At 38.6% G+C, this 14,038-nt stretch overlaps 1 protein-coding gene across 7 annotated transcripts in view; it reads left to right on the top strand.

Annotated features, from left to right (window-relative positions):
- LTBP1 (latent transforming growth factor beta binding protein 1) overlaps positions 1-14,038 on the top strand; it is a 187,177-nt gene that overhangs the window by 40,535 nt on the left and 132,604 nt on the right. For all 7 annotated transcript variants that reach the window (XM_039719007.1, XM_039719008.1, XM_039719006.1 and 4 more), the window contains exon 4: positions 7,305-7,480. In XM_039719007.1, the coding sequence (XP_039574941.1) occupies positions 7,305-7,480 (176 nt within the window). The remainder of the gene's footprint in view (positions 1-7,304; positions 7,481-14,038) is intronic.

Genomic DNA, 14,038 nt, shown 5'->3' with positions numbered 1-14,038 from the left:
TTTACTGAAGACAGTGTATTGAACTGACAGAGTGCAGTGCTGTGGTTAAGTCTCTGCTAACTAGCAAATTTCATCTTGACTCATTGCTGCAACATAGTGTATGCTTGAAGGGCAATTTCTTACTGCGGGTGTTGGTGACATTAGCAGCCACTCCTTTAAAAGCTGAGTTTGATAGTGACAAAATCTTACCTGACTGTAGGATTATCAATGTAGCGTCCTGGAAAACAACAAGAAAAAAGCCCAAAATGAAGAGTTAACCAATAAAAGCAGAGGAGCAACAACAAGTCAGCAACACATGCAGGTTTTCTGTTGTGGAGTTTCTACTTTTTTGCCTCCTTGAACTTTACTGATAAGAGGTGTCTGGAAAGTTGAAGATACATGTATGGCTGGAAATCTATATAGAATAATCCAGATGGCAAATTAATTTGTCTGGATTTGTGAAGAGCTTCATTGCTTAAGTGTTAGTGAAAGTATGCATGAGGTAACAAATAATTTGTGACTCCTAGTTGTTCATTTGGCACATGGTGAAAAGGGAAGTTTGTGAAGTGCTGTTACTGTGAGACTTAGACTCAGCTGGTTTGTGTTCATCATTGTCTCTGCCTTTTCTAGCTTTCATGCATACTGTTTCTTTAATGGTGGTTTAGGATACTTAAGACTTAATACTATAAAAAGATTTCTAAAAATTTGCGTCACTTGTATCTTGATGGCACTTTGGGAGTAGGGTGGGGCAAACTTTTTATACCTCTTTTAATGAAAATATGCAGTAGGCAAACGTTGCCTTTTTTTTACTGATAAAATTGCCATTTATAGTTTAAGTTTTTAGAGAAGGAATATTCTTCAAGTTTAGTCTTTGAATGCTGTGTTACATGAGGAATGCTTGCCTGCTGCTGCATAACTTGCAAGAAGTGTAGCTCCCTTCAGCTCCTGTGACCGAGCATCTGTATTGTTGCTCTGCACCTGAATATTTAACCAACAGATACATTTCTCTTGCCTTAAGAGCTCTTTCTGCTTTTTGACATCTAGGAAACCAATCATTGCTTATGATTCTGGAAATCTCAGTGTATTTCTTTAGAGACCTGGAAGAATGTTCGTAATCTGCACATTTCAGTTTATGTTGTATGTGAAAAATGAGGTGCATCAATGGAGTCATAACTGGGCTCTTTTCAGAGAGGTTTTTTTCACAGAGCTTTAGTTCAGCTCTTACACCAGGTTATGCTGGCAAATGGGATCCAGCCAATGAACAATTCAGTTGAGCCTGCAAATACAGGGCTAGCTTTATGAGCAAACACTTAGGAGTTAGATAATCCCTGAAAGTGTCTTGGACAAGCTTTTACTACAGAAATTACATCTAAGAGGGACAAAACTGGTACTTGGGGATGAAGGTTAATGTTTCACATTTGTGTGAACCTTTATAAACAACTTTGAATTCCTTTTTATCTTGGCGTAGATTAAATATCTCTATTAAAATTTGTTGTATTTGTTGTATTAACTCATTTACAAACCAAATCAATTTGATGATAATTGAAGAAGATATTTTTATATTGTAAATAATGTTCTAACTCTTTAAGGTGGTAAAAAAAAGTAGGAATTAATAACTTGATGGTATTATTTGAAAACTATTTCGTTATCTCCAAACTACTATCTTTGCAAAATTTTGCCTGGAAAAAAAATGTATTGCAAAGATATAAATCAAGGCAGTTTTATAAAGAAGATATTAATGCAACATTGTGGGGTTGTTATTGTAAGACGGGCAGGTCTCTGTGCTTGTTTTGCAGTGCTTGCACTGTATTTCAGGGAGAGGACTTTTAAATATGTGCTAAAAATAGATTTTTGCACATAAAATCAATTTTTGTAGGTCTTCTGCAATGGTGAAAATAAAGAAAAACTGAATGCTTATCCCTTTCATCTTTGGTTACTGGTAGGACCTTCTGAAATAGGTCATCCTTGATTCATGATGGGTATGATATTGTAAAGGGCTTTGGAGAAATCTCATCTGTTCATCATAAGCTGGGAAGTTAAACTTTTTCATGTATCTTAAAAAAAATCATCTATATATATGTATATATATCAGAGAAGCAGTGTAAGGAGGAAACAGCTGGCAAAGGTCAGGCTGAACTAGCAACTGAATTTTAACAATTTATGGGGGGGTAGGATGTTAGTTCTATTTCCATGCCTTTTGAACTGGCCTGCATATTTTCTTTACTATCTCATAGTTTTAGAAAATACTGGTTTTCTTCTCCTTTTGCTTTTTCATTGTGACTTTGGGAGGAGGTAATGAAGAAGGAATTAAATTTCTATGTTTGCATGAAGCAGTAGTGTTAACAATTCATATTTTCTGAAATATTGCTAGCTAGGAGCCAGGCATGGGAGCATCAGGCTTACAGTAAATAAAATAAAGAAAGCAACCTGAGTGAGATTTGTCTTAGTTTACTCTAGACAGTACTTTTCATGCCAAATGTTGTCGATCTTATTTCTGCTTGCCAGAGTTATTCTAATACATCACATTCTTTCTCTGGTTTATCAAGCAAGAGACATTTCTTTGCATGATAGCTAAAAATGTTTCTTCTTCCTCTGTAGTGGTCTTGTATCCTTATTAGTATTTATCATATTGTTTGTTTGTTGAAGGTGCAGTTAGACATTTGTTTATCTGCCTGGTGTACGCTTCAGCAATGGAAAGTTTTTGTCAAGTTTATTAAGTTAGTGTCAGTTATATGCCAAGTTCATCCAAACTGAGCATAAGTATTTAAGAAAAACAATTTAGACTAGTCTTAACTTTGGTTTCATGTGATTATTGTAAGCAGATAACTTGGTGATTTAGATTAGGCAGTTTAGTCTGCATTGAAACAAAAATTAACAACTTGCACATCATGTGGAGGTGTTTTCTTTTAAAGAATTGGATTAATAAAGTTTACAGCTTTCCAGTGTAGTACTGAGTAAGCCTCTCTTGGAAAACAAAGCTGTCTTTGCAGTAATTTAGAACATTAATATTTAATGCAAACTAAATTAAGGAAGAAAATTATAATACCTGAGCAGGATGGAAAAGGCAATCTTTGTAAATTCTAGTGGCTAAGATTTTAGCCTCCAACATAGGGTGTTCATGGTTTTGGTGTGGCATGGTTTGTTGTTGGTTTTTTTACATTATTCTTAAACATTTTTTAAATAATTTCAAGTGTTATGATGGACTTTTGTAGGCTGACAGTTGAGCTTCAGTGTGATGGGATGGGTGGAAAGATAAAGGGTAAATAAAACTAAAAGGACCTAGTATGAACAAACAAGGAAGGCCCTGTTGAACATGTGAAGATTGGGGCAGCCTTGGCTACAGTGACCAGGACATTGTGGAACTCAGTATCTTACATGAAGGAAGAGGGGCAGCAATTGAGATTGCAACCCTGGACTTCCAGAGTGTTAATTTTAGCCTATTCAGAGACTTTTTCTTGACAAATATCATTGCAATGTGCCTTCAGAGAAGAACGATCCAAGACAGCTGGTCAGTATTCAAGGATTATTTTTTTCAGGCTCAAAAGTGGTGTATCCTCATGAGAAATAAATCGAGAAAAGTAGGCTAGAGACCTGTGTGGATGAACATGGCACTCCTGTCAATACCCAAGCACAAGTGAGAGATACACAGGAGAAGGAAGCAGGGACAGAACACTTAAGATATAAATAGAGGTGCTGTCAGAGTATGCAAAAATGCAACAAGGAAGGCTGAGGCCCATCTGGAATTAAAAACCTGTCCAAGGATAACATCAGTAACAATTGGGAAATTAAGAAAAATGTGGGCCTGTTTCTAAATGAAGTGGGGACTCTGGTAACAGAGAATGCAAAGAAGGCAGAATTACTGAATGTCTTCTGTCCATCAGTCTTCACTGACAAGACCAGCCCTTAGGAATCTCTGACCTGGGACACCAGAGGAAAGGAATGGTGGAAGGAAGACTTCTGCTTCGTCAGGGAGGGCTGGGTTAGAGATCACCTAGGCAAGCCTGACATCCATGGGTCATGGGCCATGATGTGATGCATCCATGAGGGCTGAGAGATTTGGCAGACATCATAGCTAGGCCACTTATGGTCATCTTTGAAAGGTCATAGCAGTCAGAAGCGGTGCTTGAGGACTAGAGGAAAGCAAGTGTCACCCCAGCCTTCAAAAAGGGTGAGAAGGAGTACCCAGGCAACTGCTGCCTCACCTCAATCTCTGGAAATGTAATGAAGTGCCTTGTTCTGGAGGCCGTCTTTAAGTATGTGGAAGACCAGAAAGTTTCCAGGAGTACTCAGCGTGGATTCACTAAAGGTAAACCACACTCGACCAACCCAGTTGTCTTCTACAGTGACAAAACTACCTGGATGGATGAGGGGAGAGAAGTGAATGTTTTCTACCTGGACTTCACTCTTTGACACTGTCTCTCACAACATCCTCATAGGCAAACTAGGAGGTACAGGCTGGAGGAGTTGACAGTGAGGTAGTTTGTGAACTGTCTGAATGGCAGAACATTTGACCAGGCCCCATATTGTTCACTCATTCATCAATGAACTGGATGAAGGGGTAGATGCCTCCTCAGCAAGTTTACTGGTGACACAAAACTGAGAAGATGTCTCTGGCTGATACCTCAGAATGCTGTAGAGAAAGATCCTGACAGGCTGGAGGATGGGCAGAGAAGAACTGTCTGAAGTTCATAGGCAAATGAAGGGTCTTGTACCAGCACAGGCTGGGGTCTGACCTGCTGGAAAGCAGCTCTGTGGAGAAGGGCCTGGGGGTCCTGGTGTAGCCATCCATGAGCCAGCAGTGAGCCCTTGTGGCCAATGGTGTCCTGGGGTGCATTAGGAAGAGCATTGTCAGTAGGTCAGGGAAGTGATCCTGCCCCTCTGCCCAGCCTTTGTGAGGCACATCTGGAGTGCTGAGTGCAGCCCTGGGCTCCTCAGGACAAGGGAGATGTGGACCTCCAGCACTGGGTTTGAGCAGAGGGCAGCAAGGGTAATTAGGGTACTGCTAATCAGAGGTCATTAGGAAGACTCTGCTTGAGCAGACTTTGACCCCACCAGTGGTCCCTTCCAACCTTAACCATTCTGGGATTCTGTAATACTTTGCAACTGATTTAAACCTTAACAGAAAACACTCAGCCACTTAAATGGCAGCATCTGTACCTAGTATTTTGGTCTCTGCTGTCAAGTCCCACTTCTACATTCAGTATAGGCACTCTTCTATGTGCAAAACCAGAAATGGATGTCCTTATAGGACATCAAATGGGGTCCATTAGAAAAAGATAAGTTGTTCAGGAGTGATTGCAGTGATTCTTCAAAGAAGTTAAATTCATATGTAAGCAGTACTGCAGGCAATGACTACAGCTTTATCTCAGGCTGTGAGGGTTCCCACTCATACTTCTTGTCTGACTGTGTTGAATTCCAAGCCTGACCTCCAATACCAGTGAAGGCTCTCTTTTGCTCTTCTGGTAGGAACCCTAAGGACAACCTAGAAAATCCAGTATTTTCTCTTAGTCTGGCAAAAGGACTTCTACTGAATGTAATGAGACTGTGTAAGTAGTGTATTAGAGCTATTGACTAGGAGACAGCCTGAGCAGTTATGTTTCTATTCTCTGTCGGAGGTTTAGAATGTCACTATTAATGCATGCTCTTGTTAACTTGGATCAGCTTGAGAAAAAGAGCATCTGTGTAGGACAAAACCCCATTGTTTGTTCTAACCACAAATCCATTTGCTACAGCAGTTACTAAGCATCTTGAATAACATGACCAAGGAGTTAGGCATTGCTTTGGAGATAGGGGCTGGCTCAGGCTCCACATGTCAGAAAATAATGCTGTAGTCATATAAGTTCTTAGCTGAAGCTCTGCAGTCTCACCTCTGTGAGGAAGTGCTGCTCAGCTGTCCTTTTGAATATAGGGTTCATGACTTATTCTCAGAGGTTATTTACCCTGCAGAACTGTGGCTCTGAGGGATGGTTGTTTCAAATCTCATAACTTTTTTCCCATTTTTCCATTTTTGAATACCGAACTAGTTACAGACTCTCAGTAGAGAATGAAGTAAAGCAGGCTTCCAGCATCCCACTCTGTATGCCTTCATTTGAGCAAAGGACAATGTAGTCTTGATATAGCCACTGTTATTAGGTTAGTAAATTATTCTACTTTCAAGGAGTGTGTTTTTACGATCTGATCTGCACTAGCTAGGACTACTTGAAGGCGTGTTATTAGTAGGTTTGTTACTTGAAAGTGTGTTATTACTTGCTAGGTGGTGGGATTCTTCAGCCTTGGGGCCCCAAAGCAGCTTTTGGTTTCATTGCACATAGCTAAGAGCTGCCCAATCTGCTGCCTTTTAAATTGCTGGAAGAGTGAAGGCCAGTTTGTTAGTGAATAAATTATTCCTACTGCTGATGGCTGCTAAGTAACCTTGGGCTTTTTGATAGGGAGAGGAGGAAATTGTTATTGAAAGTTGGTAAGGCCTTGTGCAGTGGAAAGCTGAGGTCATAGGGAGGAATCTAGCTATATGAGTCAGGATTAGCAGTGAGGGAATCCTGAGCTTGGAGGAATTTTCTTCTTTAGCAGGAAGGGAAAATGGTTTTTGTGTTAAGGGAGGCCATGTGGTTATGGGACTATTGTGGTTATGGGACATTTGTCAGAGATGTTCAAGTGCAGGCAAAGAGAAAGTGGATGGGCAAAGTAATGTGACTCTGGGACACAAACCTTGTGATTAGGTGGGAAACATCTGAAAAAGGGGAAGAGGAGCAGTGCTTTGCTCTTTTGTTGGAGGGTTATGGTGAAGAAGGAAATGATTTCTGGGAACAGAATATATCTTGCATGGAATGAGAGTTGTAATAAATGGAATAAGGTTTGAATGCTTTACTGCTGGGGAAAATCAGATGGGTTTAGGTTCTACTTAATATATCTTGTATGGAATGAGAGTTGTAATAAATGGAATAAGGTTTGAATGCTTTACTGCTTCTCTGACCTGTCTGGAAAGCTCTGTGTGTTAACAAATTTGAGCTGCAGCTCATTTTGATCAGAGCTTTTCCCTGTTCCTCCCTGTTTTCTGAGCTGTCCATGATATTTCTCTTGCCATGTCAAAAAGAAAGTTATATAATCCCTGTAGTCTTTCTTTCTTAGGAGTTTGAGCTGACAAGACAATGAGGGTGCTAAATGCTTGGAAAATTAGGTGCTTACTTCTAAGGTTGTATGTTTCCCAAAATGTATTTTGAAAATTTAAAGTACAGTTGAATTTGTCTTCAATTTTTTTACAAGTAGTTACTAAGTAGAATTTATTAATTCTTACATTGTTCTGTCTTTTCTATCTCTTTCCAAAACAGGATGATACCCCTTTCATCTCAGACATTAATGATGAATCTTCATCATGGCCAAACACAGGAATATGTGATTAAGCCCAAATACTATCCAGTAAAAAAAGTGATTTCAGGAGAGCAGTCCACTGAGGGCTCATTACCACTGAGGCTGGGCCAGGATCAACCTGCATCCCCTTTGCGATGTGAGTACAAAAAGCACACTCCCTTCTCTCCTCCCCACAAAGCTCCCACTACTCGGTTTTTTGAGATCTTGAAATTTTCTCCAGTAACACTTGAAGGCAGAGAAAGGTTAAAACAACTCTACGTGAGAATTCTTTGATTAGCAGATGCTTCAATATTCTGAATGTTGTGGAGAAACAAAACAGATTTTGTGGATGAGAAAAAAAATTGAACTTGATTCACTGTTGAAAATTTATCATGTTATTTCTAGATAATAGTTTTTTCTTCAGAAAAGGGTGCTTTGTAAATGCTTTGTTGGAATAGGCACATCTCTGAGTGTAGTCAGTGTCAGTATGATGGATATCTTTTTGGAAAGCTGGAGTTCAGGACTGTGGTCTCACTGGTGACTATTTTCTCTATATTTAATTTATTACGTGTTTATGAACTTCTGCACAGTATGGAGCTGCCTGAGAGTTTCTGCTTCATATTTATAAAAAAAAAGGTTGTGTAGGTGCCCAGCTTGTGGCCTTGGCTCATGCCCCGTTGTGTGCAGAGCTTGAGGACAAGTTTTGGCTTAGAAGATTAAGAGCTTGATGAATTATGGGTTAGGTATTACAGAACGTCTGCTGGCTTGATTTGGAGAAAAGTTCCTGCAGCTGAATAATGGACTGATTAACATTGAGACCTTAAGGTACTTGCAGTCTCCTGACAGACTTCCTTTGCTGTAGCACAAAGAATTATGTTTTGCTGAGGTTTTGGGGAAGAGCCTTTCCTTCTAAATCTTTACTTAGAGTTCCTTTGTGTATATTTGCATTTCTGCATTGCACATCTTTGTGGTGTGTCCATTTACACTTAAATACAACTCCCTGCTTCCTTTTCTTCAACTGTAAGTTTGTTGATGGTAAATGAGTCTATTGGCTCTAATGGGAAGAACAGTGGGTAGCTGGAGGTCTTTCAGTTAACATTTTCACTATCTCCCTTTCTTAGAAGTTTCAGAAAGATTTATTTTTTTTTAGTCACACTGGCAACATCAAGCAGTAGTCTCTTTTGTAAATAAGATAATACTTCTTTTTTTCCAGTCAGCAGTTGTTTTCCTTCAGTTAAAATGGCCACCAGGATTGGATTGTGACCACCTCTTGTGACTCTTACTAGTCAGAGTTTACAAATTCCAGGTTTTATAGTTCTCCAGTATTTGGAGTAACACTTTCAGGTTGGATTCTGACCAAAAAAAAAAAAATTCATCTTTCCTTTTGGCTCTGTTTTTCAGGCTGCTTAAGTCATTCCACTGTCAATACACTCAGTGGTACTCACAGGTATCAAGCTGCCACTAAATGAATGGATTCTGAGAGGTTTTTTTTTCTTCTATGGTAGCATAAGGAAAAGACTCCATGCAGCTGTAAGATGAGGGAGCCAGTGCTTTTAGCTCTTTTTAGCTTATTTGAGCCCCACTGTTGCTTACAGTGCTCTGAGGGATATGACTAGGAGAAGGAAAACCAGGAGCTGAAGACTGGAGTGGTTTTTATCAAATTCTAAGAAGCCCCTTATTGAGCAGTGCATTAGTAAAACATTCTACCCTTACTGAAAAGCTTTTGAGTCCTAAAACAGCCAGAGGACAACTAGTAAAAAGAGTTTCTGTGGCGTGATAAGGTCAGCCATGACTTAAGCGTTGACTCAGAGGTAAAATGCAAGCAATTTGGATGGTGTCAAAATTTCTGATTCTGAGCTCTCTGTCAGCCTAAAAACCAGTCCCATTACCTGTTTCACCTGTTTCCTACATTTGTGAGGTGGGGGTCAGTGACAGCAACTTCTGATGAAGCAGTTTAGATATCTGCTAGTGCAGAGTGCAGTTCAAGCTCTATGTTGCTAGAGTCCAAGGATTATGTACTCCTAGCTTGAGCTGGAGACCTAGAACTTGGCCAGCCATATCTGTTTGGGTTTTCTGGTTTCTGGAGGTGCTGGGATGAACTTGAAGATTAGAAGACTGCTTGTTTTCATAAAAACTGAGTTCTAAATTTCAGCTGTTGGTATTTTAATGTTAGGGATGTTTGAATTAACTGCGGTGAGGTAAGATTAGGATGTGAAACTTTGTGTCAGTGTTCTGTGATAACCATGAATATGCAGTTCTTAGTCTTGTCTTGATCAGGAATGGACCCTGTGAATTATTTCATGCTTATGGTTGGTGTTCATTGTCTGGTTCATTTATGAGAGTGGCTGATGATCTCATGGTGTTTTGTTATTGGTCTTAAATGTATAATCTTATTTAATGGGATAGCCTCTTACTTCATTGAGCAGAGGAATTGGTAATGGCCATGTGGAGATACTTGGAAAAGAAGAGGAGGGGAAAACGTAATGATTTTATTTTAAAGCAGAAGCCAGAAAGTTAGTACAGAATGCTTCACAACTTTTTTTTCCTGTTTTTTCTTTTTTCTTTTTTTTTTGTTTTGTTTTGGTTTTTTTTTTTGTTTTTTTGGTGGTAACATTAAATAAAGTTTTTTTAAAGATGAGAAGAAATAGTAGCGAGATAATACTTGGTAGCATTGCCCAAGAATTCATAGCTATCAATTAACATGGAGTGCAAAGCTACTCATTCTGTTGGGTTTTTATGAGCATTTCTATGCACTTTACTTCAAAATATTAACGCTGTGCCAGAGACTGGCAATTGTGAAAAATGTACCCCATAGAATAAACTTACTTCTCTAGCTGTAGCGGTAGTTGGTTTTGATTTTTCTGGACTTCTATAGATTGTTTCAATCCAGTGATACAAAATGGGTATTTTGAAACTGGAGCAAGTGTCAGTATTTTGTTACCTTTAGAGACAGGTCTTCCTGACAGAAACAAGTGAGATGTGGGATACTGGTGCACTGGGAAGAAAACTATCAAACATGACCAGGTGCTTCTGAGCATCTTCTGATTTATAGGAAGTCAGTAATTTTTAAATGCCCTATCACAGTGTTGTCAGATGAGCTTTTGGATATACTGGGGTAAAAAACATTAAAGTTAAATCACATTAAACATTTTTCAATTAAAATTAATTCAAGATGCCTTCTGGAATTTTTACTCTGGTGCATTTGTAAGCAGTTTCACTTCTCTGATAATGTTCAGAACATGCAGTATAGTACTCTGATTAAAAACAGTAAATAGTTTATTCTTTTGGCTTTTGAGCTGACTTTTACTGTAAGGTTATGGATCACATCAATAGAGCTTGAAGATTCAGCAAGCCACTGGGGTTGCATTTAAAGTCACCCTGGGATGCGAAATGGAGTACCTGCCAGTAACAGGTAGCATTGCTGCTGTCAAGCATTTTGAATTTTGTCCTGTGGGATACAAAATCTGAGTAATTCTCAAGGGATCTTTTATTTGCTTAAAAGTACATACACTTCACCTGTAATCTGCCTAAATGTCTGGAACCTCAGAGTGAAACGTTCTCTAATAGTAGCAATGGCAGCAGCACAGAAATGTCAGCTATAAAATTCTAGTTTCAATCTGGTCGTCCATAAAACAGTTGGAAGATTTTTTTTTTTAGTAATTCAGGTACATCTATCTCAGACACGTCCCACTAATCCCTTAATAGCACTGTTGAATAGTATCCACTAGTCATCTGAGCATGAATCCTCTATATATCAGTGTTTCTGTCCCTGGATTTATAAATGCAGTGCTGAACAAAATTAGTTAAAGGCATTTTGTGTGGTTTCTATTGGTCTAAAATGTGTATGATAGTAAACAAATTCTAAATGTAGTCTGGAATTCCTTTCAACATAGTTATTGTGAGAACTGCTTTTTACAGCAGGAAGAGGCTAGGAAGTTCTCAGATTTACTCTATCCACTTCTGGTTGCTATACGGTTCTTCAGAAAATGCATTTAAATACACACTTCATTTTTCAGCCTGAGATGTCTGTGGGCTAGTGTTTAGTGGCGTTGTGCATATTTTGAAAGTAGTGAAATTTCTGCTTCTGAAATCAGTTGTCTGGTGTTGCCTGCATGTGGAGGACAATTTTGTACACTCTCTCACCAGGGTACAGTTCCTCATAAGCACAATGATGATGCAGCTGCTTCCCTGTTTTGGAAGCACATTGAGAAAATGTATTAATTATTACTGAGGCAACCACAGAATGCACTGAAAGCAGAAGAAAAACTCAAGTGTACTTTACCTACAACAGGAATTTTATTATGTGAAGTAAATAAGGCATGTGTCTGTTATCCCAAGTCTGAAGTTATCCCAACGAAGAAGGGAGCATAAGAAAATGAGACTAATCTCTCTTTTCAGAAAGACAATGTGAGAAGTATGTGAATTTTGCAATTGAAGTTACATGTTAAGTTGATAAAATCAAGTACAATGGAAAACTACTTTCTTTTAGGTAGATTGGGTTGTTTTGGTCTTCACCAAAATTCTTTATAAAATTCATTAAAGAGAACTCATCTCTACTTTAGGTAGTAAATGAAAATATGTCTTGAATTTAAGTAGTAAAGGTTACATAAGGTTTAGTGAATTTGGGCTTGCAGCACCCTACTGTGTCTTAGTTGTATGTCTTGTGGCTGGAAGTTGGACAAATATGGCAGTATGACTTTTGGACTCAGGATCTGCTCATGGTTCTGTGAACAACTCTTAAATTCTTGTGTAAGGATGAAGCTGAAACAATATGAAAGTCGTGTAACTCCTAACTGTGGATACATTGTATTGCATCATATTTTACATAAATTTATATACATGAAAGAAGCTTAATGTGGAAGAAAATGTCCCAGCACTTAAGAGTTGTGATGTGCTGAACAGAATACGCTGTTCCAAATGTGGCATAACAAGAGCTTTCCTACATTGACAGCACAATATGCTGGTAACTTAGTGAAGCTCCTCTGTAAGTTCGTATGTAATTGCATAGGCTGGCTTCACTGATGACTTCAGAGGTTGGTTTGAGCAAATCCCAGGTGTCACTTTGAAATTCCAACTTAAACTATTTTTGTGGAATTGCACCATTCTGACTTCATTAAGTGACACTTTCTTCATAATAATAGTATTTCCCTGCCAGGAAGTATGGGTAAACAGCTACAAAAAGCATAAATATTTTACTGCTTTAAAAAGTGCACACAGAGAGATGATATGTGCTGCATATAAATGCATCTGTATGATTTGACATGCTACCCAAGTTCTCTGGAGGAAAAACTCCATCTGATCTTCACTGGGTCAGATACTCTTTCCACCATTCTTGATATTGCTTTGTGGAACTGCTCTTCATGAACAGCAAAATAATTCTCTCTCTGGCTTGGCTTAACTAGATCGTTGCATTGTGATCCTTGTAATTTGTGCATATCAATGTATTTATAGATATTACACAGTGGTAGTATTCCCAACTAGAAGTTTTGGGAAATTTGGAGATAAGGGAGGATCTCAAGGCTACACTCTGAACAAAGTTCCGCCAGCAGAATGAGGTGAATAAAACCAGAATGAACACCTAGAAGACTAACATTAATAAATAACTGAACAATTACAACATAGTCTATTTGGAGGGAAGGTAGGGTCAAATTTGATTCAGTCACTCATGGCAACTGACATTCATGTAGTGCTCCTAAAATTGTGCATAGTCAATTGCAAAGGAATGGGATTTAAGTGTGTAAATGTTGGGGACGTTTTTGTTTCGTTTTCTCAAATGCATGTGTGGTCAAAGCCTGTGCTCTCATTCCAGAGGCAGAAGGGATTTTTCAGAGACAAGCTAAAAAGTTTCAGAAGAAATTTTCTTGCTGTCAGCACCAGAGTCAAAAACAACACTGGGGCTTTTTCAAAGAACAATTTTAGTGTGAAGCATTCTTTTCCTCTCTGCCATTTAAGAGCATTATTCTTCCTGCTATTGAACAGTATGGTTATTCATAACAGCCAGTTCAAGTTTACTTTTGATTCCAGCAGGACTTGGAAACAACAGGCTAAATTCTAGGTATCATTTGAGTTATGTAGATTCACATTAACGTTTCTTTTGCCTCAAAAAACAGAGTGACAAATTCTGAAAAAATAACTACAAAGGAATACAGTTTATTTAGAAATTATAAAAGACTATGGAGTTCTTTGAAAACCTTGGAGACAGAACAGCTCTGTATAAATACAAGCTATTTAACTCAGTATACTGTTGCTGCAGGCATTCTAGCAACACCCTTGCTAAGCTGTCTTCATGATTGTTTGTGTATCCATAAAGGGCTCACAATCGAGGAGGCCAGAAAATCAGCACCCCCCCCAAAATGTACTGTATTTTTCTCTCTGGACTCTGAATAGATTTTATGGCCCAGAGCTTACTAGAAAATAAATGTCTGTCTGACAGACAGAGGTTGCTGGTGCTTTTATAGAAACTATTTTAAATGTTGCATTCACCCAAAAATGAATTCTCATCTCCATGCTTTAAAGTACAGAGACTGATATATAGCAGAATGAGGAGGAATGTTGGAAAAACATGGTGATCTGGCAAACAGAATTAAAATCAGTTCAAAGCATGTAATTGCTGGGGGAAAACATAGACTGAGACAAATGCATCTCAGTTTCTGAGATGAAAGAGTACTGGCTCCAAAAGCAAAAATTTCTCAAGAAGATAAGAAGAGGTTTTCCA

This window comes from Passer montanus, unplaced genomic scaffold, assembly GCF_014805655.1.
Source record: "Passer montanus isolate IOZ18808 unplaced genomic scaffold, ASM1480565v1 scaffold40, whole genome shotgun sequence".
NCBI classification, from domain to species: Eukaryota; Metazoa; Chordata; class Aves; order Passeriformes; family Passeridae; genus Passer; species Passer montanus.
Note: the sequence above shows the minus strand (reverse complement) of the source record. Positions and strands in the feature narration are given on the sequence as shown.